Genomic DNA, 28,000 nt, shown 5'->3' on the forward strand with positions numbered 1-28,000 from the left:
ACTCACAAGTCTTTCCAAGTGCTATAATTATTTTATTTGCCCAGACCATTTTACAAAATTACAAAAAAAGGCAATACAGGTCACAAGACAACCACTTAGAGCTTTTTGATATTAAACAGACCTAACTCTCAGAGAAGGTCTAGATTGTCAATTATAGCAACATGCAAAAGCACATCACCACACCGTCAATTTATCTATTACAATGAACCATTGAAGTGTCACAACCGAAATATTTATGGCAGGATTTGATGCAGTCTAACATATGGAGCCTAGGTAACGGCCAGTAGATGGTAAAGTCCCCGTGTAGGAGAGGATAATGATAGGCAATTCATTAGAGATTTTTTTGTCCCTTAATCCAACAGCTGTCTTTCAATATTTACACCATCAATTTATCAAACCCCTTTGAAAATTTGAATTTCAAAACAGAAAAAACTGAGAGATGTGATGCATTTTCTAACTGCAATGTACATGTACTAACATGAAATTTGAAAGATTACAAAGCAGTTATTTTTTTCTGCACATGTCCATTGCCACAGATAGATAGAGAAGAAAAACTACACAAGTTGCTATTGCTAAAGAAGATTGTCAATTAGTAGATTGGATTTTCTATACATCAACTGTTGAAAAAACCTGAATTTTAACAAATGGAATCAATGAATTATGATTGACACATTTAAATTAGTACCTAAGCCCCCATGACACAGTGAAAAGAAGATTGCATATTAATGATATTTGGACAGAATTATGATTGTATAAAAACAAAGGTATTTTCTCCCTGCTCCCAGTGGCAAAATCAGAATGGAGACAAACTATGTGAACAGGCTCACTCTTTTACATTTCTAATAACAGCTGTCTACGTCTCATGACACCTTTGTAAAACACTGGACGGGGTTCAAAGTAGACAGCACGATGCAATCTTTTCTATTTCATTTTCATTTCATGCCACCAATGAATTCAAACTTTTTTTGGATAGGATGAGCAAGGCACACAGAAATTGAAATGCATATGTACAGTCTACTAAAAAAAAAATTGCTCAGGCACTTTGTGTTTGACACATATAATACAAACCACTATGGATATACTGTACATGTACTGTAGCCAAATGAAGTAAATATTACAATGAAGTTTGCTGAATGATAAGCATCTAACCAAACTATGGATCACTGTCCCTTGTGGTCCATGACATTTCAGATAAAGGTCCTCATAGCAAGGCGTAACGAACACTGATCATGAAAGCTTACTACAGAAACTGCATCTCAGAGCATTTTGAAAGTGAGATAAACTAAGTAAATGGATTGAAAACACTGCAGAGTTTATGAGCATTGCAAAATTACTTCGTATTCGCTGAACAAAGAAGTTACAATTTAGTAGGAAATACTTCAAAGGAGTTACATGATGACATTCCATATTTGACAGAATTGTATTTTCTGTTGAAGCATGACAGTCCATTTTTTTCAAATTCGGAGAGAATTACATCCTGCTGAATAATTTACAATGGATGTTTTCTAGAAACATGTATCAACTGTTAATTGTTGAGTTTTGCATTGTCAAGGTACATGACATGTCTCAGATTCTCCCTGTCTACCAGTATGGTCTTTTCTTTATTTGTCACTGCTCATTTCATATAAGTTCCACATATGTTCTACAAAACACGGCATTCTTAATCCTATATCTATTAATGATTGTACAACCAATGGTAAGGGCTTACTTAGAAATGACCACGGTATGAATTTATTGCGTACGATCATGAGGTCACGCTGTATGAAACCCTCAGAAATGGACACAATGTGATTTCTGTATTAAAAAGCATGGCCAAACACTGTACATTATAGTAGATACAGCACTTACAATGAACAGGTATGTTATATTTCAATCACGAAAGTTGTGGGTGAGATACATTGATTAACCTTATATTGATTCTACATACACCTGGAGATGTCTACGAGATTAATTTGATGCTGCTTTAAATGACACATCTGCAGTTTCATTTGTGAAGAGGAATTTTGCAGATTGCAGGTTTCTGCTAGACCTTTACTGTGTACAGTATCACTTAAAGATTCTGCCTTTCTTCTAACTCCCTCCTTCACTGCGCTTCGTGACTATCAGTTGAGCATTGCACAACGATTGCATGCAAGTCCCCACTTCAAAGATATTTCAGGAGTTGACAAAGTGTGGTAAATCACAAGAGTTGGTTTAAAATTGATTCTTTTCTTGAGCCCTTGTTTCACACACTCAATATTGTTTGGCAGCTAATTACAATTAAACACTGTTATCCACAAAACGATACAAGTCCTCAGATTGTAATTGTCTGTGCATGTCACATGCAGCTATCAAAGCCTGCAGCCACTACACTATGATTAATGAAGTAATCAGCAGAAATACACTGGTATTTCAAACCCTGAAAGCGTAATGTCTCCTAAAGTTGAGGCACACTTCCTGTCTCAAATTTTGATTGTCTTGAAAGAGCCAGAACAAGAGATTGTCTCATCAGGATTCTACAAGTCAAATCTGTTACTGAAAGAGTTGATTCATACTTAAAAAACAACCACAGCACCACAAGGAACCATACCAAAGGTTGCATAGATTGAAAAAAGAATGAGCAAATGATAAAATTAAGTCATATTGTTTTTTGACTCTGGGCAGTCAATACAATATGATTGAAGTTTTCTTTTGATCTTGATTGAGTTTGTTTTGAAATCAAGGCAACATCTAAATCATATCTTTCAATATGGAATGTTTGATAGTCTTTTCATTGGTTGGTTTGATTTTGTGATCCTAATGTTATGCTAATTTTATGCTAATGAACACTGCAGAACTGGTGCAAACTGGTCAAGCACATCTGTAGATTAGATGTTCCCTATCTGGTATGTGTGATGCGTTATCACCAGTAGACAGGATGGCTTACAGAGCATGCAGACAATTCTGCGAAAGATTGTTTTCTGTGACTAAAACATCAATACTGCGATATTGTAACTAATTATTTCCACAAATTTGGGCTAATGTGCAGCATCTTGGAAGCTGTTATCCAGTTGGTTGGCTGAATCTTACCATTATCATTGAATAATGCAAATAGACTCCCTAAGTTGCTGTGAATAGTGACAATTGATCAATCAGATATAAACTTCCGAGCAAACTGCTCATCAGCAACAAATTTTGAAAAAAGAAACAGCATACAATTAATTTGCATAAACAAAAACAGCATGGCAGGTGCAAAGAAAAGAGAATTCATAAAAGTGGATGCTATGTAAATCATAATGGTTTCAGTAGCTGTACAAAGCGATACCTTGCCAAATTCTACAAGGTTACGATCCTTAATTGAAATCTGAATCAACTTACACATCACAAAATACTTGTCCACATGTCTCAGAGAGATGCAAGAAAGCTTGCACTGAAGACTACACCAGGAAGTTTTCACACTCAAATGTCTGAACAATGACTGATGAATATTGTACAGTATTGGATTTTACCTTTCCATTCCTTTTATGACAAGAAAAGTTCCAAGCAATGAAAGGAATTATGTGGAAAGAAGGAAATAAAATCCAGAAGGGATGTCAAGATGGTGTTGCATTGTTTACTGCAATAAGTTATCCATGTTTATATGAAGGACAGAGCTTTTATATTCCATGCATCTCCTTCCTTGATGCTGATCTTCTTACGTGACGGAAACTGGCCTGTCCCATTAAGTACAATTCATGAAAATCTCACGTCTGGAGCTTGTTTGCTTTTGCAGCAGATCTGCCCGTGGCTCCCGAAGTCTTTGGTTTGAAAATATTAAGTAGCAGTTAAGCCCTCGGTCTCAGCTATTTGTAGCTGAAAACGCTAGGGTATTTGAAATACCCTAGAGCATTGTGGGATAGCCCAGAAGAAAACAAACAGATCCATAGAGATGTGATCAAAGTGCTGACAGTCCAAAGTTGCATCGACATGTTGTCATACTGTTCACAGTAGTCCATTTATCAGTTAGTGGGTCAAAACACTGGGCAACGTTCAGATATGATGACCCCGAGTGACCTCCAACAGCATACAGTTTATGGTCGACTACTGCCACACCAAGCCCTGAAAAGTTAAAAAAAAGAAAAAAGTCTGGGAAAGGTGGCAAAAAATTTACAACTTTTACTTTTAAGCTGTCCTTGGATAAAACTGTTCCCTTTGATAGCCTAGTCTGGCAGTTTTCACTGGAAATTTGCTAACAATTTAAAAAGATTTCAGATGAGTCGAAGGTACACTAAAATGAATGACTTCACGTCTTAGGTTTCTATATGGAGGCAGTTGCTATCAGTAACAAAATACTGTACACGATTTAGGCCTATTGATTTTCTCCATTGATGATAAGTCCTCATCACTTGATCTACATGTTCTAATAATGATTATTGGAATACTTTGCACAATAAAGTATGTTTATGTAGGAAATCTAACATTAGATGAGTCAGCAATGTAAATAGACAAAGAGCCCTTCTGGTGATCTTGTTCCCAACCTGTAGTAACCAAACTATGTTTGAACAGACTGGCTATCAAACTTAACACATCAAACTCCGAGATCACATTTTTTGCAACTGCTGGCACTCACAGTACAAATAAATACACAAATTCTGGCAATTGCAAAATATAAAACGCCAACTTTCTAAAATTACTGAGTCACAGGAAAAGCAATGCTGGTACTCACCTGTCCTGGGTTGGTCCATGGCTGGTACCTGCGTCCACTCATTCCGATGAGGGTCGTATTTTTCCACACTGTTCAAATGAGATACACCGTCATGGCCACCGACTACGTACATAAATCCGTGCACCACTCCGATGCCAAAGTTGATTCTCTTGTCAGACATTGGAGCCACCATCTCCCAGCTGTCCTGGCCAGGATCATAGCGTTCCACACTAAGGTTAAAACAGAAGACATTTTTGTAATGCAGTGTATTCATTTCTAGCCACACATCAGCATACTTAACTGGCTATTTACAAATTTTCACTGACAATTTTCCCCATCAAATATTTTGCGTCCATTGATGATGACACACCCGCTGTGAATTCCACTTTCCCACTTGATGCTTATCAATCATAATTTGCCACCAACTGGGTATTTGAAAAATCTTGTAACACTCTGGCAGTGATGGAAAAATATACCATTATTTTTCTAATTTCTGAACTAGTGAGTTGGAACCTATAATTATTTGGATAGGAAAATACCATAGTGAGGGGCCTATCAAACCTTGATGGGAATTTTCATTTTTGACATTGGTAAAACATGAGTGTCTTTTTTTACAGGTTTTCAAGAATCACACATTTCACACATTACAAATGGATTTAAGTCATTGACACAAGGTGCACATCAGATATACGATAGTTGTAAAAACAAATGATGCTAAGAAAAGCAAATGAAAGACAGATTTATCTAAAATGTACTGTCAATAGCTGCCTTATATGGGTCAATCAAAGCACACATGCCACGAAATATTGTAATATTGTCACGTCGACCAGATTCAACTGTAAAAAATTATGGCAGTACATTTCACCTTCATTGATAATGCAAATATACAAAATAGATGGAGAAAGGGTGATAAGATCCGGCGCAAATCTCCTGAATACACGGCATCGGTGCACTTCAGGCTCTGTGGGTATACGTGAGTGTGTAATTCAGATACTCATAAATATTTCATGCTTCTGTTCCAGAAACTGTTAGTGTCATCCGAAAGCACTTTCTAAAACCGAAAGCGACTCAACCTCCGTGTGGAAAGGCCAAACTATTTATAGACACACATGAAAAAAAAAAAAACTGCGGAGGCTGGATAATTACCTTGATGGTCACCTGAATATGCTTGGCAGAGTTAGAGCACAGCTGCCATTGAAATAAATCAAAACACATTAACCGTCGGGTTATAATGAATACGATAAACCTGTCTTTTCACTACTCACAGAAAACCATGGTGATATAGAGACCATATCTAATAATTTATTCATTTTGTTCATTTTACAAGTTAATATCTCAGGCGGAAACAGCTGTTGCTTGTAACCTACTGTAACCATAGACGGTAGAGAAAGTTGTTTATACTGTAACTCACTGAAATGTATTACATTTTCATATCCTACTATACATGTATGCTGACAAATCTCCCTTTTTTCCAATACAAAAACTTAGATCAACCAATTAAGGAATGGCTCATACCACTTAAGAGGGGTAATAAGCTTTGTGACCTCTGAGAAATTTGTAAAGTCTCCCTGTATCATATTTTATTAAAATGAATTCAAGAATGGTCTTATCTTACGATTTCACTTTGAATGTTCTTTACAAAGTACATGTACATGTTATTGAGTTAATCATGGTTATTTATGAAGAACCACAATACCAGTTATAAATTTCAGAAGAGGGACTCATCTTTCAAAGCCAAATACTGAGATACTCTCTAGATTATTTCCAACTTCCAAGGGTAATATCAAATCATGAAACATGGGTGTCTTTGAGGAAAATCAGCAAAGTATAGTGCAATGCTATATACCTACGGTACTTTTCACTGACAGACATTTATTGTGATCAATAACTGATTTTCACTGGCAAAGCCACACAATTTCACAATTACATGTAAACACAGTTGAAATGCCCCATTCACCGTACATACTAGGTATTTCTAATTTGTGGTAAAGGTAGAATGTGCCTCAAGGACTGATATTCGGACTCTCAAATTTTTACAATACTTTGATGATCTACCATTTATGAGGGTTCATTTTGAAGCTTACCTAAAAAACAAAGTTTTGACTTACTTACTTTTCTTTAAATCGAAAATTTTGTTTTTTTTCTATATGGCGGCCATTTTGAATTTCTCATATCAGTAAATATTGCGAAACTTGTTTCTTTTGTACCAAACTTTGCAGGGTGACCCATGATTTTTATTCTGTATTTGAAAGCGGGAATGATTTAAAGTTTCTTTACGGCAAGTTTGAGTAAAAGTTTAAGACTTTGGATTTTGAGCTGTATGCACCTTCTTAAAGTTACAATATATATTTAAAAGAAAAATGTCTAAATTTTGTTCATACATTGCCAAAAGAAAATATTAATAGTTCATTTTAAAAACCAACAATACAAATCAAGGGTCACATTCCAGTTTTTTGGATTAGGAAAGCAAATGCCTAAATGTTACTATTACTTAATATTCAACATGGCCGTTGTTTTCTATGATAACTCTAGTAGAATGATTAAATCACTGATTTAAAAACAAAACAAAGGAGTGACAACATATTTCTACTTCGGTTGAAAATGAATCTACACAAACTCCGGAGAAGCATAGATTTGTATGATTTGGAGTCTCCTGGTTTGAAGTGAATTCTGGCATCAACAGAATATGAAGTCAACTTTTTCAATAACCCAAACAGATGCAGAACAATAGAACCGTTGATCAGAAGCAAGTAACGTTACAAGAAAGTGCGACACAGCTAAATTATTTTTCCATTTACCTATGGTAGGGTGAAATATCCACAACAGGTAAGTATACTCAGAGTACACTGAGATGACAAGCATACTCAGAGTACACTGAGATAACAAGCTGTGCAAAAGTGAACCTTGTGATTCACTACAATTTGCAGAATCTTAATTTCTATTCAATCAGATATAATCAAGACATTTTTGAATACCAAAGAATCAAAAGCTATGGACTGATATTATCATAGCACTGCAAATTATGGGGCACAGCACTGGTGCACTTGTAGATGTCCATTCCTGAACAGAACAGATTTCACTGATTCAAAATTAGCGTATTGAGGGCTGTTAGTGTGAATGTGTAGTAGATTTATTTCTATGAAATATTCAACCTACTTCGTAAATTCTTAGAATTCATGAAAACACACGGACACAATCTGAGAAACACCTGTCAATGTAATAACATGCTAGGCAATGCTGTGAATTTCACTGTTCAAAGAAATTGACAGAAGGTAAACAGACAAAATTAACATATTTATAATTCTTGTTCCAAATAATGAAGCGAATTTCAATATGTAAACAATGACATGACTGCAAACACACAAATTTCTCATATTTCATCATCTTTCCTGCAAAATGTATTCCACGTTTCTCCAATTCAGAGAAGAAATGAGTTACAGTTCTGCAATGGTACAATGTAGAGTTTTTGTTGGAAATATACATTTTTCCATGACAGGATTACATTCATATCATCAAGCCAGCAAGCAAAATGAAAGCAGTGGCTTTATTTAAACAGATATGCTGCAAAAAAATTTGGAATCTGTAAGTACTAGCAGATAGCTGAGTAAGCACGCCCAGAGATTATGAACAACGACAGAATTGGTCTAAAAATATTCAGATATATATCTGCGCTAATTTCCTAATGTGAGTCTGAATCGTTTCTTTCATTGATGTCAAACATAAATCTGTATCACGGTGACTAGACATCTAAAAATAGCCTCTGAATACAAAAAACCTACACTTTCCCTCTTCAAAAGGCCTGTGTGTGACCAGACTCCTCAATGTGTGTAGCTCTGAGAGGATGTATGTGTGTGTGTCACGTACACCCTTACAGAATTGCCAGCCCACCAGTTATGATGAAAGATTTCCACTTTCAATTCCAATACGCAATGATCCAACTTTTACATTATTGAGTACAAGACATCCACCCTGGTCTCTCCAGTTCAATTTATATCAGTCTAAAATTTCTCTGTGTAACCTGACAGACAATTTTACATATCATACTAATGAAGGAAAAGTGTTTTTTCTCGTTATAACCTCTAGTGCTAAAGAGGCAATACTCTTCAATGTACCATGATTACACCTGTGTCAGTGACAATGCAAATATTGCTCTATACGAATCAATGGTGATTAATACTTTCCTACTTGTTTTTCACAACAGAGCAAACAACAGGAAGCTCTATGCGAACAGAAAATTTGATCTGTCATATGACAATACTCAACATAACTAGTACATGTATATGCCTGTGATCTCAACCTGATATCTTTTAATTCAATCTGATCAGCTTCATGATTCTGTAAATGAGTCACCTCAGTTCAATAAAATTCACAGCAGTCAAAATCACCATGCTGTATGCTGCCTATACAACTTCAGGCTCATAATCGCCTGCATTCTGAACCTACAGGAGCATAGAATGGCAAAAATTTAAAATTTTCTAATCCCCTCATCACATCCTCTTTCTATCCACACTCTCCCTCCCCCCAACTACATCCACCCTTCTCCAGTTCATCCTGCAACAGAGGATATCTGAACAACAGTTTCAAGCAGACTTTTACCAGTATTTGTTTCCTTGCATTTGTACCCTAGGCAATGAAGAGATGAAATGCGCAATTTTCTCTTTTGGCACAGGAAGTACACAAAGAAATCTCCAATCTGAAGGGTGAATTGTGAGACGGCAATAAAGATCACCTTTCTCTGTTGTTTCTTATTTTGATCCTTCTACGTGGTCTCTTGTGCCCCATTTCAATTACTGGTAACACTATATAAACTATGTAGGTTTTTATGACAAACATGGGAATGTTACAGGATCTCAGTTGGTGAAATTCCATATCTGCTATTTGGTTCTCTAATGAGTTTGTTTCCTGTGTGTGGTGCACATGGAATCAATTTTCTGTACACATATGGTCTTCTCTGCTTTCAATACGGCCATTTGTTGTGGGGACCTTAGGGGCATAATGCTAGGATACACACAGAGTGAGGGCAACGACATTCAGAGGATTGAACTAACTTTCTCTGAGTTTAAGGACACACATAAGTTCACACTGGATGAGAGAGTATGGATGAAAAACATGTTGGAATGCAAGTGTTGTGGAGCTAAAGTCTCTTGTGGGTTGAAACTTCCAAACTGTATTTATTAGTGGAGGAAATACAAACCATACCTGTTCAAATACGTTGGGCCATAGCCACCAACTGCATATATCATACCATCCAGCACAACTGCAGCAAAACAACTTCGACTTTTCAACATGGGTGCTACAAACTTCCACTGGTTTGTCTTGGAGCAGTATTTCTCAACGCTCCGAAGATACGTCTCCCCGTCATAGCCTCCGAGGGCATACAGTTCCCCTTCCAGAACCACCACACTCAAGTTACTCCTGCGAGTTGCCATGCTGGCCATTCCGGTCCATGCATTGGTGTCCGGGTTCCATCGCTCCACGCTGTTGTCATGGTGGCGGATGGTGGATGCACCTCTCAAAACACACTTCATCCCGCCGATAACATACAACTTTCTGTCCAGTACAGCGCTACTGCACTCATAACGACGGCAGCTCATTGGTGCCACTGCAGTCCATGTATCATTTCGAGGGAGATACACTTCAACGCTGTAATAACAACCAAATATAAATTAAAAGTCAACAAATTTGAATCAATTGAAAATGTATACAAAGAAACATCATATCTGCAACATTTTACAATGTGCATACAAGTTATCAGAACACCAAATTTGGTAATTACCCAACAACCTAGCTGAACACTTTGCTATATGACCTGGCATTTACCTAAACAAGAGTCTGTTTTATTTATTTATGTTTTATTAATATGTCTGAAGACTAATAAGAAATCCACAGAACTCGGCAGGCAGCTCCTCCACTGAGTAAACTGATATGCCTACCGGTACACTGGAACAACCCATTTTCAACAGGCAATTAGTTCAAGGGAAAATGCTGAAAAAGGGGAATAAAATATTGTGGTGTAAAACACAATCTATCTAAGCCATTTTGTGTCCTGGACGTAAACCTGACAGGTTTTGCTTCGGTAGGTTATTTTGAATTGAAACATCGCCGCATCCCTTGTAATCTAGAGTGTACAAAACTGTCGTCAAATTTACTGCCTTCAATGAGCCCACCACCAACGTTGATGGAACAATTCATTTTTTATATGATTGGATGGTTGCTCTGACAGTCAATGTTTCTTCCATGTATGTAATTCTGATTCGAAAATTAGTAATACTATGCATATATACAAAGAGAGGACACAAAATGACAATGGCAAATCATGCTTTACACTTTACAACATGTTATTCTCTCCCATGAACTAGCTGCCAGTTGGAAATGGTTTGTTCCAATATCGGCACATCAGTTTACTCAGTGGAGGAGCTGCCTGCTGAGTTTGGTGGATTTCTTATCAGTCTTCAGACATAAAACAGACTCTTGTTTAGGTAAACGCCAGGTCAAATAGCAAAGTGTACAGCTAAGTTGCTTGGTAATTACCTAATTTGGTGTTCCGATAACTCGTACGCCAAGTGTAAATACACTATCTTTGGGAAGAGTTTGCTGTAACATCTGCACATCACAACATATGCCACACTGTATTCACTGTGGGGTTTTGATTTTATAGTAGTCTAGCATTACTGACAAGGATATGGCAATTTCTTGAAAGATCAGTTCATTAATTTGCCTGTATTTGCTACATCAAGTAAACGTTGAAGATTCAGTCTCTTAAACACTTCGCCAACAAAGTGCACTAATAATGTATGATACAGCAGAGATATTTTTTTGAGTGAATCAATGATGAATAGTATTTTCATCATCACGTTCATTACACTGCAAACAGCCTGAAGGTGTTTGCATCACAAAGTACATTAGATTATCCCTGTATCTTTCAGGTTTTCTTTTTTTTAATTTTTGATGACTGCCAAGCATTAAGAGATACATGATACAATACGAGATGCAAGGACATGATGATGTGAATGGCAGAGACAAACGCCTTCTCTATCACTGCAAATCAAGAGTCCTCATGCGACCGAGACTTTAGTCAAATCACAGTGGGGAGAAGGCACATCAGATAAACTAGGTCTCTATTTGCAAAGAAAATGTCAAACGTGAAAGTCTCATCAATGCTATCAGCCCTCTAGGAGGGATTATGGTTCATCTCTGACTGCCGTAAAAATCACATGTTTATTCATCAGCTCTCTTCAAACAAACGCTGTTTCAATTTTTACTTCATCTCCTGACGCCACCTCATGGCAATTTTTGCTGTTTCTGCAACCGTTTTATGTTTGTCTCGTCTCTCTGTGATTCATTTCCTGTTGTGAATGGAGACAATGAGCCCGGGTGAGAGATGTTCTCCGACAAACATTGACAAGAAGGTACCCGGTGTGTTATGGGCAAACGCCCGAGTCTGTACGGCTACAGTTTCCGTGTACTGATCAATGAAAGCATTACTCAATTCTGAAGGACAATGGCAGACAAAACTAGGGGGAGAAACGTTGTGTGACCAAAATCCTGGATGACTCTGTTTGAGCCACATTACACAAATAACTCTTCAATTACTTTTCACCCTTGCACTGGCAGAGTCTGGAATAATCCCATCATTTAAAATAGGTTGGGTGAATCCATGTATTTGGAACTGGGGGTGAAAAGATTATATTATAACAAAACTTGGGTGGTGGGCCAAACAATGATCAAACCATAACCAAAAATAATTTTACTTGCATTTCTTGTCAGAAATGAAACTTTAGAACCTTGTTATTGGCATTTGACCTTATAAGATGACAGGCCACGAGTCATATATGCCTAACAACAATACCAACCTCAAAACTATGGTATTTGTGTTCCTACCATCAAATAGAAATGGGATGCAAACACTATTCAGTTCTCTTACAGCTCCATAATTTTTCACTTTTCTCCCACTGGACGTATGGATGACATCTATCAGCACTTAGAACATTCAATCCAGGAACTATTTACAGCAACAATGATGACGCTCATTTACCCCATGTACAGTGATAATGCTATCTTTTAATCCTTCGATGACGATCATTTGTCATGCAAAATTAACATAAAAGACATGAAATACCCAAAATATCACTGTGACACTAGCTATCAGGTCACGTCTGAGAATATCAATATGTTAATAAATGTCCTGAAAGTAAAATTAAGTGGATTTTCATGAAAATCTTCCTTTTTAGTTCAATTGTAAGGGTACGTCCTACAGTTGATGTTGTTTGTTAAATATGTTCCTCAGGGCATGTCGAAGCAGATTAGTCAAAATATGTCACGTGCCACAAGTTGTATTATACTACTAGCACACTAACCAATTTGACCTGCAGGTGAAATGTGAAGCTGGCAGGAAGGGTTAAAGGCGCTGTTCGAATCCCTGGGATCGCCTTTGTTCTAGTCTGTAAGAGGATTATGGAGGTGTGATAGCCTTTTGTTTTCCATTGACATTGTAATCTGGTGGGTAAATTTTCTGATGAGACAATCTGGTGCCAACACAGGCCTTTAAGACTGCACCACAACATTGCTACGACAGATGGCACGGTCCCTCCAACAGATGGCATGGCCCCTCTGACAAATGGCATGGCCCCTCCAAGTGTTGAAAACCTGTATCCATCAGTCACCCTAATTTCCATCAATAGCACAATTATACATTCACTTCTTCATCTTCAACAAGAAGAGGAACTAGACTCGTTGCCCTGGCAACTTTGCTGAGTCATCGCAGTAATTTTTTTTCAAAAAACAAATACAGCCACCTGAAGTGAAGTCGTTGCTAACAATCCCAGTCTTCCGATTAGAACCCTTGTTGTCATAGAAATCTGCAGCCCACGACACTTAAGAATCACAGCCATCAGCCTCATCCTCCGATTTTCCTGTACACAACAGTTTTGCACTAAATCCCATCGGTAAATGTATCAAGTAGCCGACATAATCACTCTTTTGTGCAGTATTTTCAGATCTTGGAAGACTAAAGCCCTCTTAAGGAGGAAATCCAAGACTAAATTTAGCATCAGAACCTTCACACCACCTATTAAATTTCCGCTTCATCTGTGGAGGGTGTTAGCATTTGTGATGTTGTCACACCAAGTGAGTATTTTGCCTCTCATATGGGGAGTACAAGTAACACACTACATTGTCTTGAGCTGTTAATGGGGAACTTTTTGTTTTTTATTTCCACAGGGATGGACTGTTGAGAGTGAAAAAGAGTGATAAAATACTCTGAACACTACATTAAATCCATCTTTAATAATATGGTCCTATTTACATCAATGGTAACGCCTCCATCGTACAGCAAAACTTGACAATGAGACCGTCACTTGACTGCAGATAGTAACTCAACAGTTTTGTTCTTTCAACAGTCTCAACATTGAATATGGACTAAGAATTGCTTGAACTGAAAAACTCATCAAAATGTCTCACTTGCAGTGACTTTTTTTGGCTCACGATTATCCATATTTAGGCAAGCAGGGTAGATGGGACGACATGATGCGGAAAACTTTGGAATAAAATTTCAATTTCCAAGGATGCATGAATCTGAATTGCATTTATATCTCACACTGCTGATAAGGGATTAATTTTTTTCAAACACTTGCTGTTCAGTTTTCACGTACAGGTAGCACCAGTTGAACATGCATCATGGTGAGAACTTTGATTTAGAAAGCTCTGTTCTCCATTTCCCGCAAAAAAGAACAGCAAACACAGAAATGGAAATCTCTCTTCCTATCCTTCGCTTTCATATTGTGACACATGTAGAACTTGCTTGTTATTTTCAAACAGCAACATTTTCGAAAAAAATTCAATGATTGAATAATATGTTATAATATGTGAACAATGAAAGAAAAAAACATGATTTAGAGAAAATAGTCTGACCGCAAATGTTGCAAAAATCTATATAAAACATGGCAGTCACAATTTATTTCATGATAATTTGAACAAAACTGAACAGGGTCATACTTAAGGAAACTGTAAACCAGGTATGAAAGCTTTTTGAAAGGCAGTTTTTCAGAAGATTTTTGAGCTAAACTTGAGAAAAAAATTATAGTGAAGACGCAAACTAATTTTATGCTAATTTAGAAAAATCTAAATAAGGACATAAAAAACAATATATATATACTAGTATCAAATATGCAAGCGACTTTGTCAGATGGATCACATCCAACACTTGGCTGACATCGCCTGTAAGCTCTGGATGGTTGACAGTTGGAATCCCGAAAGTGATTTTTTTTTTAACTCATTTATTAATTCAGTGACTACAGAGACACGTTAGGTACAACATACTGGAAACAATGTGAACAGGACATTTTTCACCATGTTATATATCAGTGACTCAATGATTATAGGGAGACAACCAGAGGAACAACCTTTCTTTAATTTCAATTTCTGTACATTGAACAGGAAAAATAACGGAAGTGCCTTCTACAGTAAATACATCGTTCAATACTGAGTCATGTAGGCATTTCATCCAAACCCTACAACTTTCTCAGCAGTATTTTGACAGATCTGCCTTAGAGGCCCCGACAGGATGGATCAAAAGAAACTGATTCAAATTTATGACTCTGGGAGAGAGTCAATTTCATACTGGCTCTGGCCAAGGTCATCTAGCATCTGTTCATATCCATTTACCAATTGTTTGATTTTTTTCACAAGTCCCGTTTGGAAGGACATGCAGATTCACAATATTAGCAGCATGAGAACCTCTGGATGATTAATGGAATTGATGAGGAACTCTGCCATACAGCTAGAGACAGATTCCGTCTTCTTAGACCAAATGACATTACAATCACTTAAAATGCACCTGATCCAATCATGCCCATGTGAAGCTGCGTGGTTGAGGTGGGTGGGCGTGTCCTCAACTTCATAAATTGCCTAGACGTTGTGGGTAATGACAGGCACGGCTCTGTAGATTTCACAGATTGGAAGAGCTGTCAACCAGAATCAATGACATAGGAAAACAAAGTAATGGAAAGTGAGACAGAATGATACATGGGTTTTGCGCTATATATAGAAAGTGTGTAATGAAACTGCTTGGGGTTCACTGACTCTGTGCTCTTTTCTGACATTGGAATGACATGTGTAAAGCACAGAACACCATCCATCACTCAGTTTGCTAACAAATTGTCAACATATTTTTCCTCTACCTGGGACTTAATGTGAAAAGCTAATTTGGGATCAACAAGACGCGGAAACTAATCCTGGATATAAATTTAACAAGCTTTGAGCAAAAACTTGTCTTTTCAGAGCATTGATCCGTTTCAGGTAAATTTCTGATCCAACCAACAAATTGTCAACTTCTCTCCAATTAGGACATCACGTCAAATTTTTCTTTGTCTCTCTGTCACTGTGCAATTTAATGGACACGGTAATTTCTTCATTGTTTATGCAAGAATGTCATGATAGGGTCAGTTTCTTGTGTACCCAACACATCACTGAGGGTGAAATATGTCACACAAGATGATAGGTATGAACATGTGTCTCTGACAAACAGAAAAGGATGCCACGCACCCTATGCATGCCAGTATGCCAGAGACGAAATTGAAACCCATAAGAATATCAACACTCAGAGTGGTGCTGCTGAGATGACTTAGAGGGGACAGAACAGATATGTGGAAGACAGATCTACCTTTAGTTATTGCCATGAAAAGGTGTACGTAAATCAAAAAGAGCAAGAGAAGACTTATTTCAGTGTTATTGTACACAGAAGAAGCGGAAAAAATTGACCATTTTCATCATATTTATCTTGATACTCTCAATAAAGCAATCTCCATTTCACCATCAGAAATTCTCCATGAAAAGTACCTTCTCGGCTTGTAGAGGTGAAATATGGCAGATAGGACTAGTTGTTTTCGGGTGGCCTGGCAGTTTATGATTACATTCCCTAATCTGTATTTTGCCATGGTGTTCACTTTGCAAAGATACATATTAGCCTCCCTTGGTTACACTGAAAGGGCATGTCAGCCAAAATGTGGAAAATTGCACTTTATGATTTGAATTTCCCTGCATTACACATCCATGCTTGGTGTAGTCAGAAGATTTGAAAGTAAATTTAGCAAAGTATTTACAACACAAACTTGAAAAGGAAATGGTGGTATTCATAGTAAGGACACTCCCTGAACAATACCTTAAGCTCATTGTCCCACGTCTTTTCTTTTCTAAATCAGAGTCCGCGCAACGCCTCCTCACTATAGCGATGCACTTTTTATCTGGTCTAAAAATAGCGCTTGAAAATCTGTCACTCGGAGCATCTCAACTGCTACCTTAAACCAAAGGAAGTTGGTCTGTTTTGTGCATGAATCACCTTCCCCACGCTTTGTGCCGCTGCCCACCTACTGCAAGTCTGAAAAGGCTTTGTTACCAAGGCAGTGCTGGGCCAATAGAAACAACGTGATCTCATTAGTACAGAGCAATGCACCTTACTGAATCCCATCCAATTGTTCTCTTCTCGTGTACCGTACATACATAGCCATGAAGGACTTGTTTATCACTAATACCCGGCAGTTACATGGCAAGCCGGGCTGTAACAAGTCCAGGTCACAATGACAATTCATTTGCAACTACTTTTGTGAATGAAAGTGGCATGCAGAAAGATGTTGAAAATAGGACTGAATTGACAATTCCGTAAACATATTGGATTTCAACGCATTCACCAATCTTTAAGGGTCCTACTTCAAAGTTTGAAAATGTTAACTTTCATTGAAGGAGATTTCCTTACTATAATTATCAAGGACAGCAAGTACTTATACGTCTTCATTTCATCACAATTTACACAATTATTCTATTATTATCTACATAAGTTGGGAAATTACAATTCACCAGTTCCCTTTCATCAAGAACTAAAGATATACACTGTACAGGTACACTGATATGTTGTCAATATAAATATTTTATGGACAGTAAATTTATCAAACAGACCAGATTGAAAACTCTCATGTCAAAAACCACTCTGATGGTACTTTGAACTATTTCTGATGCGTTCAAACATCAGTAAAATATCTTTCCCTTTGCTGTCCTTAAATACAGACACCCCTATAATCATTTACATAGGCCCAGTGGCAGCATATCAAAGCATTAACTTTGACTTTCAAACACGAAAGTAAAAGGGGTTTTCCCTTTTCAGCAATGAATAAAATTTTAATGTTGGCCTCTTTTTCTCATGATCTATGGAAGACAAAAAGCGGAATAATGTGGGTTTTAGACTCCATGAACACAGCAAACAAATAAATACATGTTAATAAACACATAATCTATAGTTGAATTCCCTGGGAAAGCACAAATAAGTGTTGTGTCAAATACACATGTAATAATGAGGTGTACAAATGTGAAAGTGACAACATGATGTAGATTTTTAAAGCTCTAGTTTAGATGTCACTTTTGATGTATTTTCCATTATTCCACTATTCTGTTTGTTTGACAGTTTCTTGCTTTTTTTCCCCAAAACTGTAAACACAATTTAAATGTGTATGATATCCAACATTGTTGACAACAGCTGAATTCCTGTCTGGACAAGAATTCAATTGTCCACGATAACACTGCAAATGGTACAATATGGGCTTTGTTTGCATGGCTTATGATATTTCATATTTCAAATACCTGTTGACCCTTTATTTTCCCTCCTATGAATTCATTTAATTTACATTTTTTAAAAACATTTCTTTTGATTTGCCTCCACAATCCAGACCCTGCCACTGTCACAGGTAATTAGCATATCATAAAACTGATATCAAGAAAGCGATGAATAGATCATCAGATCTAACTAGACAGGCTTTGTAATTATCTCTAGCCAAACAGTCAAGCTTTAAAAATATTTTTTAATTAGTGGTCGGGAGGAAAAATTTAACAATCAATCAATCAACATAAACCATTAAAACCACGACCAATTGTTTGGCTTTGATTTAGTGCAAATGTTCGAAAACCCAGGAAGAGCAGAAAAAACAATTTCCTATTTTATTTTTAGCTTGCTTAATGATCAAATATAGCCACGTACATTATTAAACCTACAGAATTTCTCAAGGACAATAGCGAATATAGCTCTAAGTGGAATTTTATGGCAGGATGATATAAGAGAAGCCTTTGTGAAGCCAACTGGGCTTCTGTTCCCTTTCTTAATAATCTGACATCTTTCATTATTAATGATTGTTTCGAGTATATTGCAACTTAATCAGTTGTAAAGCTGAGGACGGTTTGCAATTACCAGGTAATGCATTCGGGTTGCTAGGCAACTGTCAACACCAGTTAGTTTTGTGAAAGATTCTAATAAAAAGCTGTGGAAACAACATATTAGCCCCAAGCTGCAAAGATTGTATTCTTATATGTGAGGCAGGGATTGGTGTATTGATTGATATCACATTGAGGCATTTCCACTCTGCCTGGTGTGTGCATTACCTCTGCATATTAAACAGAAAGAGTCAGACATTGAGAAAGCAAATAGAACAGGCCTAACATGCAGCCCTCTTCTCGAAATGTCACATGGCGACCTTGAGCCTCTATGTCTCACTGTCATTAAATTTATATACACAGCCTGTCCCAGCTGAACCTGATTTTCACATCCTGTCTTTTTTCCGTTTGACAGTGAAGGCTCCATCGTACTGAGGATCGGGAATCTTTTTGTGCAACACAACACTCAGGCTGGAACATTTCACCCCCATGGCACCAACAGCTGCTTCCTTCTTAAAGCCACCTGTACTTATATTCACCTGTTAAAAGGACTGTGACAGGGTCATCACTATCTGTAGTTTCTAAAAACACACATAATACTATCATGTGATAAGTCAAGAAATATTATATGTTAATAACGAGAAAATCAATAACATATTTCAGTCTTGACATCAATACCATATATTTCACTGTGTTCTGATTTGACTTCTAATGGTCAGTCATCCTGGATTATCATGACAGGTATTTTTAATTCAAGTCAGAAGACAAACAAACTGCCTTACCAAGGGAGATATATTTTCTGCCAAGTCATCAAACTTTAATGGGAGAATATATTAGTGTGTCCCTGAGAATAGATTGAAAATAGCAAACATCTCCCAAGGGTTAGATGTTACAACATTTCATCATAATTTTATCTGCTTACTTGTTTATCCATAATTTATCATGTTTCTGAGTTTTCAGTGTCTTGTCTTAAATCTTCCCGTATTCTATTCCATGAATTACAATCCAGATCGTGTGGTTTCACATTAATTGACATTTCCATACACACATTAACAGGAACTGTAGCTGTAACTGTTAATAATATTTCCATTTTTTCCACGAAAAAAACGATAAATTTTCTTTTTATTCGCCCTAGAATGCTAAAATGCAAGCGTATAAAAGTCTTTCCTACACAATGCACTGTGTACAATATACAATGCTGTTGTTGAGAAATAATTCTGTATCTTTTTATAATATATGCTCGCTGGAAAGGAGGCCTGGCTGTTAGGTTTGTTCTATTTGCTCTCTCAACTGACAAATTAACTCCCTACCATTAAAACATGATTTTGGCAGTAGATTTAAACTAGAAGCTCTGTACAACAAAGAACAAATACTCTGGAAAATACATACCGGTAATCTATCCCTCTATCAACCTTACTTAGTACCTGATATCCAAACTTAAACAATGCTCAGTAGAATTTTGAGTTTACGTGGGAAATTAAAATGCGCTCTGTCTTTCAAATGCTTCTGAATCTGAGCATTGCCAATGGACAAATGATACACTGTATAAACCTCCAAAAACAAAATCAAATACACTGTCTAGATATGAACCTGCCGAAGAAAATTCACCAGGTTAAAAAAAGTAGTGGAAAATAATCAAGCTATTTTTGTCATGTCTAAAATTAACCATAGGTACCTGTACAATTGCAAAAACAAATGTATAAATTTGAAATTCTATGTAATTGCTTTGGTGGTATGAATTTTTAAATAAACATGTTTGCACTAAAAAGTGAAAGGAGCATGTAAAAATGCTGGTATCTGCTTATTCATTCTTACCTGGAACCTGTCGTTCGCTTTGGAAAGCTAAAACTTCTCTGAGAATTTTGGCTTCAACATGTCTGGAACTTACAGGCTAGCTTCTACGCTATGTTCATATAGGTACAATGAGTACAAGAATGACTTTACTTCACAATCAGAAGGGTTTGACAGAGAATGTCACATTAACACATCTGCACTTGAACTTTACTATGCAAGTTCTTGTACCGTGATTCTCTGTCATCAATGGAGGTTTGACCATTGTATGGTTGTAGAAAGATTACATATTGTCAGCAGGTAATAACACCAGCCAAACCAGAGTTGAAACTTTCCCATAATCTTATTTTTCAACAAATTCACATGATAGGCAGATTATTAAAAAATACTTAAACACTTGTACATTTAGAAGGGGTATCAACTAGAATACAATAACCCTTGATTTCCTCAGAATATGACTTGCCGCTTTCACCCTCAGAATGTTGTCTTCAGCAAGTCATGTAGATCACTCAGACTAACATAAAACTATACGGACACGCAACGTGAAAAGAGGGCTTTTCAATTATCCACTTTACAAAGAGAATTGGTATAAGTGTAATGGTCCATTCACTCATACCAAAATGTTGAACCATACTCCAATGCCAGAATGAATAGACAAGTCAACTTTTGGTTGACGTGTGAACCTTTTCATATTTTCAAAGTTTGTAATTTTAGCTTGCAGAAATACTATACTAAGGCTGACATAGGATAACAATAATGATAGTATTGCGGTTAATGATGGACATTATTCATTAGGTTATTGACCATAGAATTATCGTGATCAATACTTGGTAATTTGGCACACTAGTTTTGTACTACTGCAAAATATCTCTAATTATGGCTTATGTTTGTCATTACACAGATTTTATTATTACTCGTTATGGTGGAATATTGCATCTTAAGGTTGTAAGTACTATGATGATTTGACAGTAGTAATTAATCATAGTTCGGAAAAAAGACCGTTATGGAGCAAAATTGTGGCAACAAACTGGAATTTTATTTCAGAGTTATGAAATACCAAAATGGATGAAACAGCTGTTGCTAAGCCACACACGTCAAAATCCTTTCATAAATTACTTTTACACTTTACTGACAATTGTCACATTACTTTCACTGGAGAATATCCTCTTTTTATTATTTCGAGCATTTTACAGACTCTGTTTACTAGCCAATTGCGTTATTATTGTGGGACTGTACCAAGCCAAACATATTTTCACATTTTATGCTACAAAACTAATATTCACAGGGTGGAGTCCGCAAAACAGCAAATACATTACTATGTAACACAATCCATTGCAACAGTAATACATGTGAGGGCAATGTCCCGACACAATGCTCCTTTATTCTGTGCAATGCCACCTCATTTTACTGCAGTAGCAGAAAAAAATTTTGAAAAAAATATAGTGAATATCGAAAAAAGGCTTGCTGATATTACGGTATATTTAAGTAATGACTTAGGTAAAAGACATTAATAAGATATACCACTCATACACATTAACATGTATCTGTGTAAAAATATATATCTCTCAATATGTAGATAAATTAATTGCCAATTGGAAATATACTCATTTCCAAAGAAGCCAATTGCCACTTAAACCGTAAGCCAAGCGTGTGCATATATTAATTATTTATTTAATCTGACAGGACATTAATCTCCTTGTCTCGAAGCATCAATGTAATCGGAGAAGTATAAAAATAGCTACAATAAAGGAAAAATTGACTGATCATTATCGTTCAGACTACACCGAAATTGAACTTATACCTATGGATATTAAATATTAGCATGGTATAAATATAGAAATATATACATATTTACACTCAGTATAAGTGTTTTTGCACAGTAATGCAAGCAACAGGAAGTGACTGCTTTTGTGTACAGCCTATTACCTACCAAGAATGGTCTATTTTTAATTTTTGCCGAGCTTTATTCAAATTCAGCATTCTGAAGGAAATATGGAATATACAACTGCCTTACTCCATATCAAGAATAAGAAATAATTTTGCCTATTTCTGGAGAGTTCAGAAGGGGCTGTACTTAATTAATGACTGGATCTGAATCTCAATCAAACTGCAGGGAACAAGTATAAATATATTTCATGGATTGGCATGATTTCGTCGTGAAGTGGATCAATGTTGGATGGAAGAAATTCCAAACACTGCTGTGATCAATCCAGTCAAGAAATTAATATGAGACATGCTACTGGGCTAACTGAAAATGAACACCTATGTAATAAATATTGGCAACATGGTTCGTTTCACAAGCATGAAAATGCATTTGGAATGAGAAGAAAAAGTGTTCAGAGTCGTAGTTAATCATTCTGGTCATATACATGCTTACAGTGTAGGAGGTATCATATCATGAAAATATCAGAGAACCTTTTCTTATTGACAAACCCCCATCTTGTACGGTATTAGGCAGACATATCGGAATGATAGTTGCATTGAAAAGCAGACAATAAGAAAGGTTACTGGAAAAGATGTTACATTCACTGTAATACCTGGAAACAAATAAATTGTGGCCTAAGTGTGAAATATTAGCGTAGTGTTGATGTAATTAACATATGTCAACATTAACAATAATTGTTTTCATAATATTTGTCAATACTGTTCACATACCAGCATGTGAACATCACCAGGATTGTCGCAGTGGTAATACTGAAACAAGGTACATATAAGTCTCTTAGGTGTGTATTCAAACCAAGTTTGACATAGCCATATTGGATTGCATCGCAAGACAATATAACGCACATGTTTGCTAGAGTGAATTATCCATGTGTTTAGATTGAAAGCTATCAGGTTAGTCTATTAAGCTGCAAATGCATGAGATAAATAGCCGGTGACAAATGGATTGGTAAAATATAGCAAAAACTATAAATCTTATAAACTTCATCCACTTGAGAAAGATTTAATCATCTTTACTGATGTTTACTGATTTAGGTTTTGGAACAACTTTGTAGATCTATACAGCCACAGAAAGTAAATTCACTAAATTGTTACATGTAAACACTTGATAATTATATGGCACTCCCACCAATCTTTTCTCCAAAGACAGAATCTTTCAAATCAAATTTTATTACACATCTTGGGCCATAACATTTCTACTAATTGTCAGTTTGTATGCTAGCCACACCAAGGGAAAGACTATCCTTCAAGAATGTTTACTCGAAATGATGGCATATGGTCACATCATTTTTCTTTATAACCAGATTTATTTCATACCAGGAGACATATGACTGGATGAAAAATGGACATTCACAAGTATGGATGCAGTGCTGGCATCCTTTACGCCTTTGTTATAAAGATGACAAAAACAAGACTACAGCAGTACTTCTTTCCCACATGAACTGAGCATAATTTACAGCAATCTACTCTAGACAGGCACAAGCCACTTGATATCTCTAACAATATTCTCTTTGCTGAAGCAGTTGCTGTCTTCCTGAATGCAAGCATTTCCTGTTTATGGACTGTCTGCAATGCCAACTAGTCTCTGTGCACCTTGACTACAAACATCAAAGCAGCTAGCAACAAAATTTGACTTAAGAGACCATCAAGACAAGAGGTGTAGATTCCCCGGTAGAGCAAAAAAAAAAATCCAATTTTTGGTGTGATGTTACATATCTGTAAAAGAACAGATAAACCATTCCTGATATTGTTTATTCGATATGAGGTGAAACCTTAGCAGAAAAGTGATCTTTTTTGAGCATAACATGAGTAATGCTACTGGGTTTCAAATATTATCAAGACCTTCCAAATGGAAAGAACTGTCAATATCCATAAAACTAAGTAATTATGTTTGTTAATGTGAGGTCTTGAACTCAATTTGACTTGGCTTTTCTGCCCCAGGGTAACAAGTCCAAAATATTTGGTTACCACCGCTGCTCAAAGTTTCTGTAAGGAAAGCTTACACCACTCCTTTTTTGAAATCAGGGATAAGATTCAGAGGTCACTCTGAAAAATTTGGTACTGGAGAATCAAATTTGCCCAATATTTACCGACAAGTGAAAGTAAATATGGCTGCCGTCTATGTTAATTCTGTGATGAAAAATTTAATTTTCGATTTCCACAAAAATGATCCAGTGAAAACTTCATTAATTCCATGAGCTTTGGAATGAGCCCCACAAGTGTTAGATCCAAAAAAATATTGTAAAAATTTGAGAATCTGAATATCTGTCCCCAGGGCATATTCCACCATAAGGGATTCAGTGCATTTTGTCTACTTATGACAGTTCACTTGTCAATTCACAAGTATGGCAGTATCTCAGTTTTTTCAACTGTTCAATTTAACTTCTCGGGTAATAAATCCTGCTTTTACAAACATTATATGTAAAAAATTAATCAGATTTCCGGTAATGAATAAACTTGACTGTGGAATTCATGGTTGTTCATTTGTAGGAAACTTGTAGGGAGGTTTCGATCAAAGGGTTGTAAATGCCACTTGTCTGAAAGCAAAATTAGGGTACAGGAGGAAACTTCATTCTGTTAAATCTGAGTATTGACCAACTTGGAGAAAGACATCCATCTACTTCATACAATGACATGTTAACAGTGTAACTTGACAACAGTAAATGACCTTCTACCTTAACCTGATTATTAGAATTTTTTAATAATTTACCTATGCAAACTACAGGCAACAAATTGTCAAAATACAAACAAAACTGTTGAGGTGTGTAGCTGTATGTGACCTACAAAGAGATTCTATCTCTTGAGTACATTGTCCCTCACTGTAATCACGGTGTCAATATTTACAAATATGAAACAGTTAACACTCCATGTGAGCATTCGTCATTGCCCTATCACAAGATTTATCTGCCACTCAGTCTCTGTGTCCAGTAGGTTGTCTTCATTTAAGCACAGACCCTCCGTTTTTAGGGTTGATGATTTAAGCACGGTCCGTCTCGGGGGACCGTGATTTCAGCAAGGCTTGGATCTGTTGAAAAATTCATAGCGGTGGAAACTCGGGTATCTATATATCCCTTTAATGTTATGGGCAAACACCAGTATCACTTCTATTGACACACAAAATGTGTAGGCCAAACTGTTCGCACCATGAAAGGCACGTAGAGTATACACAGAGGGCTATTTCTATCGTTCCTTTCATTCAGATGTTTGTTTGCTTCTTCTGAGGACAATGTGTGCTGCAATAATTTAATACATCAATCCTGTAGCAGGTTATCCCTGGCCATTATTTGTGGAAATCAAGCTGTCATTTGGCAATTGAGACACTGCACTGCCTCTGAAATCACTACCAACGGTGAAGTCTCCCTCTCTGATCTTACATTGCTATTTCAACAATGTCAAAGTATCAGTTGTCTTTCTCTCTTTTCTTGTTGGGGCTTACTTTAACTACAGCCGCCATATTATTCAAGCAATACACTGACACTGGTTTTAAATTACTTGCCCCTCAATAGTGGAAACACAAAATCACCATTCTCAGTCTGTTCTCCCGCCAGCAAAAGACAGACAGACACCTGTTGCTGCCGTGGGACACTGGCTTCCCTACTGGCTGTATGCCACTGGACAACCTTGGTCACTACCCACATAACTATTCTATTATTTGTTTCTATAAATGGCTTGGCCTATTATCTCTTTTTCACCTTTCACGTTCTCTTACTGCATTGTTGCGTACCCTTGTTTATGTATTTGTGAGGCTAATCAGGGCATGCCTTCACTTGTTTATGGATGGCTTCTATTGTCTTGCACGGCCATAAAACTCATAAATATTCAATGGGCTTGGTCTTACACCTCAATAAATAAATCACATTCTATAAAAACCTTTCACCAATGGCTTGAAGTAAACACGTTGTAATGCCTATTTGCCACTTGTTGACAAAAACATATAAGCGTAGGAGATGGAATTTGCCAGAGATCATTTTATTTCAGTGGATATTACAAGTGTAGTGCTGCTCTGTCCCTTTTTATTAAATTTATTGAGTCTCTAATTAATGTCACATACAGAAAGGTTGTTATTCATGTGTCCATGTTGTGTACGGTTGATGTAGTCAAAACAAACAGATCACCTCTGAATGAACTGCATGGAGCAAGAAAGAAATCTCAAGAACATCAAATTTTGCAAAACTGCAAAAAATTCACCGATTGAAAAATAACACAAACCTAGATGGACAGCAATCTACCATGCTAACTACAAAGGTTACCAGATTATTTTAATTAAACTAGGCTTTATGATGTGCAATTTCTAATGGTAGTGATGCTGACCTAATGCTTTTGTTCTGTGATTGTACTTAATTGGTATATAGATACCTGGTAACTTTTTTTTCGCCATGGGGCTTTTCATGCCCTGTAGAATACCTACCTACTCAATGTGGCGAAAAGTCCATTCTTGCCACCAACCGCACATATCACCTTAGGCTGCCTTCTGGGTTGGATACTTTTCTCCATTTGTTGAGAAAGTTGTACTCTCTCTTCAGGCACTAACTGGTATTTCAGGGCTTTGTTGATGAGCTCTTGACACGCATAGTCGTCCCGGATCAGCTGGTCCGCTTCGTAGGACTGGGTCAGGAACTTTACCGTTAGTAAAGGCAGGCGTATACAAGACAAAAGTTTCGACAGAAAGCATCTCCTCTTGTTGATGTCGTATTTGATCCACGTCTCAAACGCATGAAACACCGACTTTTCAGTTTTGACATTCAGGTCATTGCTGGAAAGCAACTCGGCGACCTCGTTCACCCCGAGGTTGCAGAATTCGTCAGTTTCAAAAACCTCCTCGAAATGCTGACATATGTAAGAATACGTTTTGCGGTACAGCTCGCTGCAAGCATGGGTTTCTGCGAACTTTGCAATGCCGATGCAGTTACTTGGGTGCAACTGTCCCTCCAAGAAATCGCAGCATTTCTTAGTCACCGATTTCAGTTGCAAGATGTTGGCAGCTGGCAGCAGCGACTGCACGGTGACTTGGGAGACGTGAACTTTTCCCGTGTAAGCAAAATCAACCAGTAATTTCATGGCAGACTCGTCAATAGATTTAAACTCTATTTCCTCCTTTTCTCTTTCACACATGTTTCCCGTAAACATGGCTTTAAAGTACGGACTGCAACTGGCCAATACGGCCCGATGGGCCCGTATCCTGCTCTCATCAATCCGAAGGACAACATCGCAAAGTTCCTCCCGTTGCCTCAACTCGTTCAAACCATGGAGTAAATGCTCAGAGTATAACTCAACCTCACCGACAGTGACCAGACTGTTGGCGTTTTGTGCGTCTCCTTCAACACCATCCATTATGAATTGAAACACCACAATAATTACGCAGAGATGCGAGAAACCTACAAGCGAATCTTCAGCATATCGTTCGTTACCTATGATTGTCGGGCAATGAATGATGAT

The 28,000-nt window shown here is 37.0% G+C and overlaps 1 protein-coding gene across 1 annotated transcript; it reads right to left on the reverse strand.

The window, feature by feature from the left end:
* Positions 1-11: 11 nt before the first annotated feature.
* On the reverse strand, positions 12-28,000 carry LOC139150231 (kelch-like protein 28). The gene is made up of 4 exons (XM_070722468.1): positions 26,973-28,000; positions 9,842-10,285; positions 4,664-4,872; positions 12-4,056 (listed from the first exon to the last, which is right to left on the reverse strand). The coding sequence occupies exons 1-4, from the start codon at positions 27,893-27,895 to the stop codon at positions 3,893-3,895; spliced, it is 1,740 nt and encodes a 579-aa protein (XP_070578569.1). The 5' UTR covers positions 27,896-28,000; the 3' UTR covers positions 12-3,892.

The sequence above is a fragment of the Ptychodera flava genome, chromosome 14, assembly GCF_041260155.1.
Source record: "Ptychodera flava strain L36383 chromosome 14, AS_Pfla_20210202, whole genome shotgun sequence".
Classification (NCBI taxonomy): Eukaryota; Metazoa; Hemichordata; class Enteropneusta; family Ptychoderidae; genus Ptychodera; species Ptychodera flava.

Bases quoted from the DNA above. Each gene is read 5' to 3' on its own strand.
- LOC139150231 (XM_070722468.1), bottom strand. From the start codon at position 27,895: ATGGATGGTGTTGAAGGAGACGCACAAAACGCCAACAGTCTGGTCACT. The intron at 4,873-9,841 runs GTATGGTTTGTA...TTTTAACCTTAG, and splicing joins GGCCCAACGTATTTGAACAG to TGTGGAACGCTATGATCCTG. The intron at 4,057-4,663 runs GTGAGTACCAGC...TTAACTTTTCAG, and splicing joins CATGGACCAACCCAGGACAG to GGCTTGGTGTGGCAGTAGTC.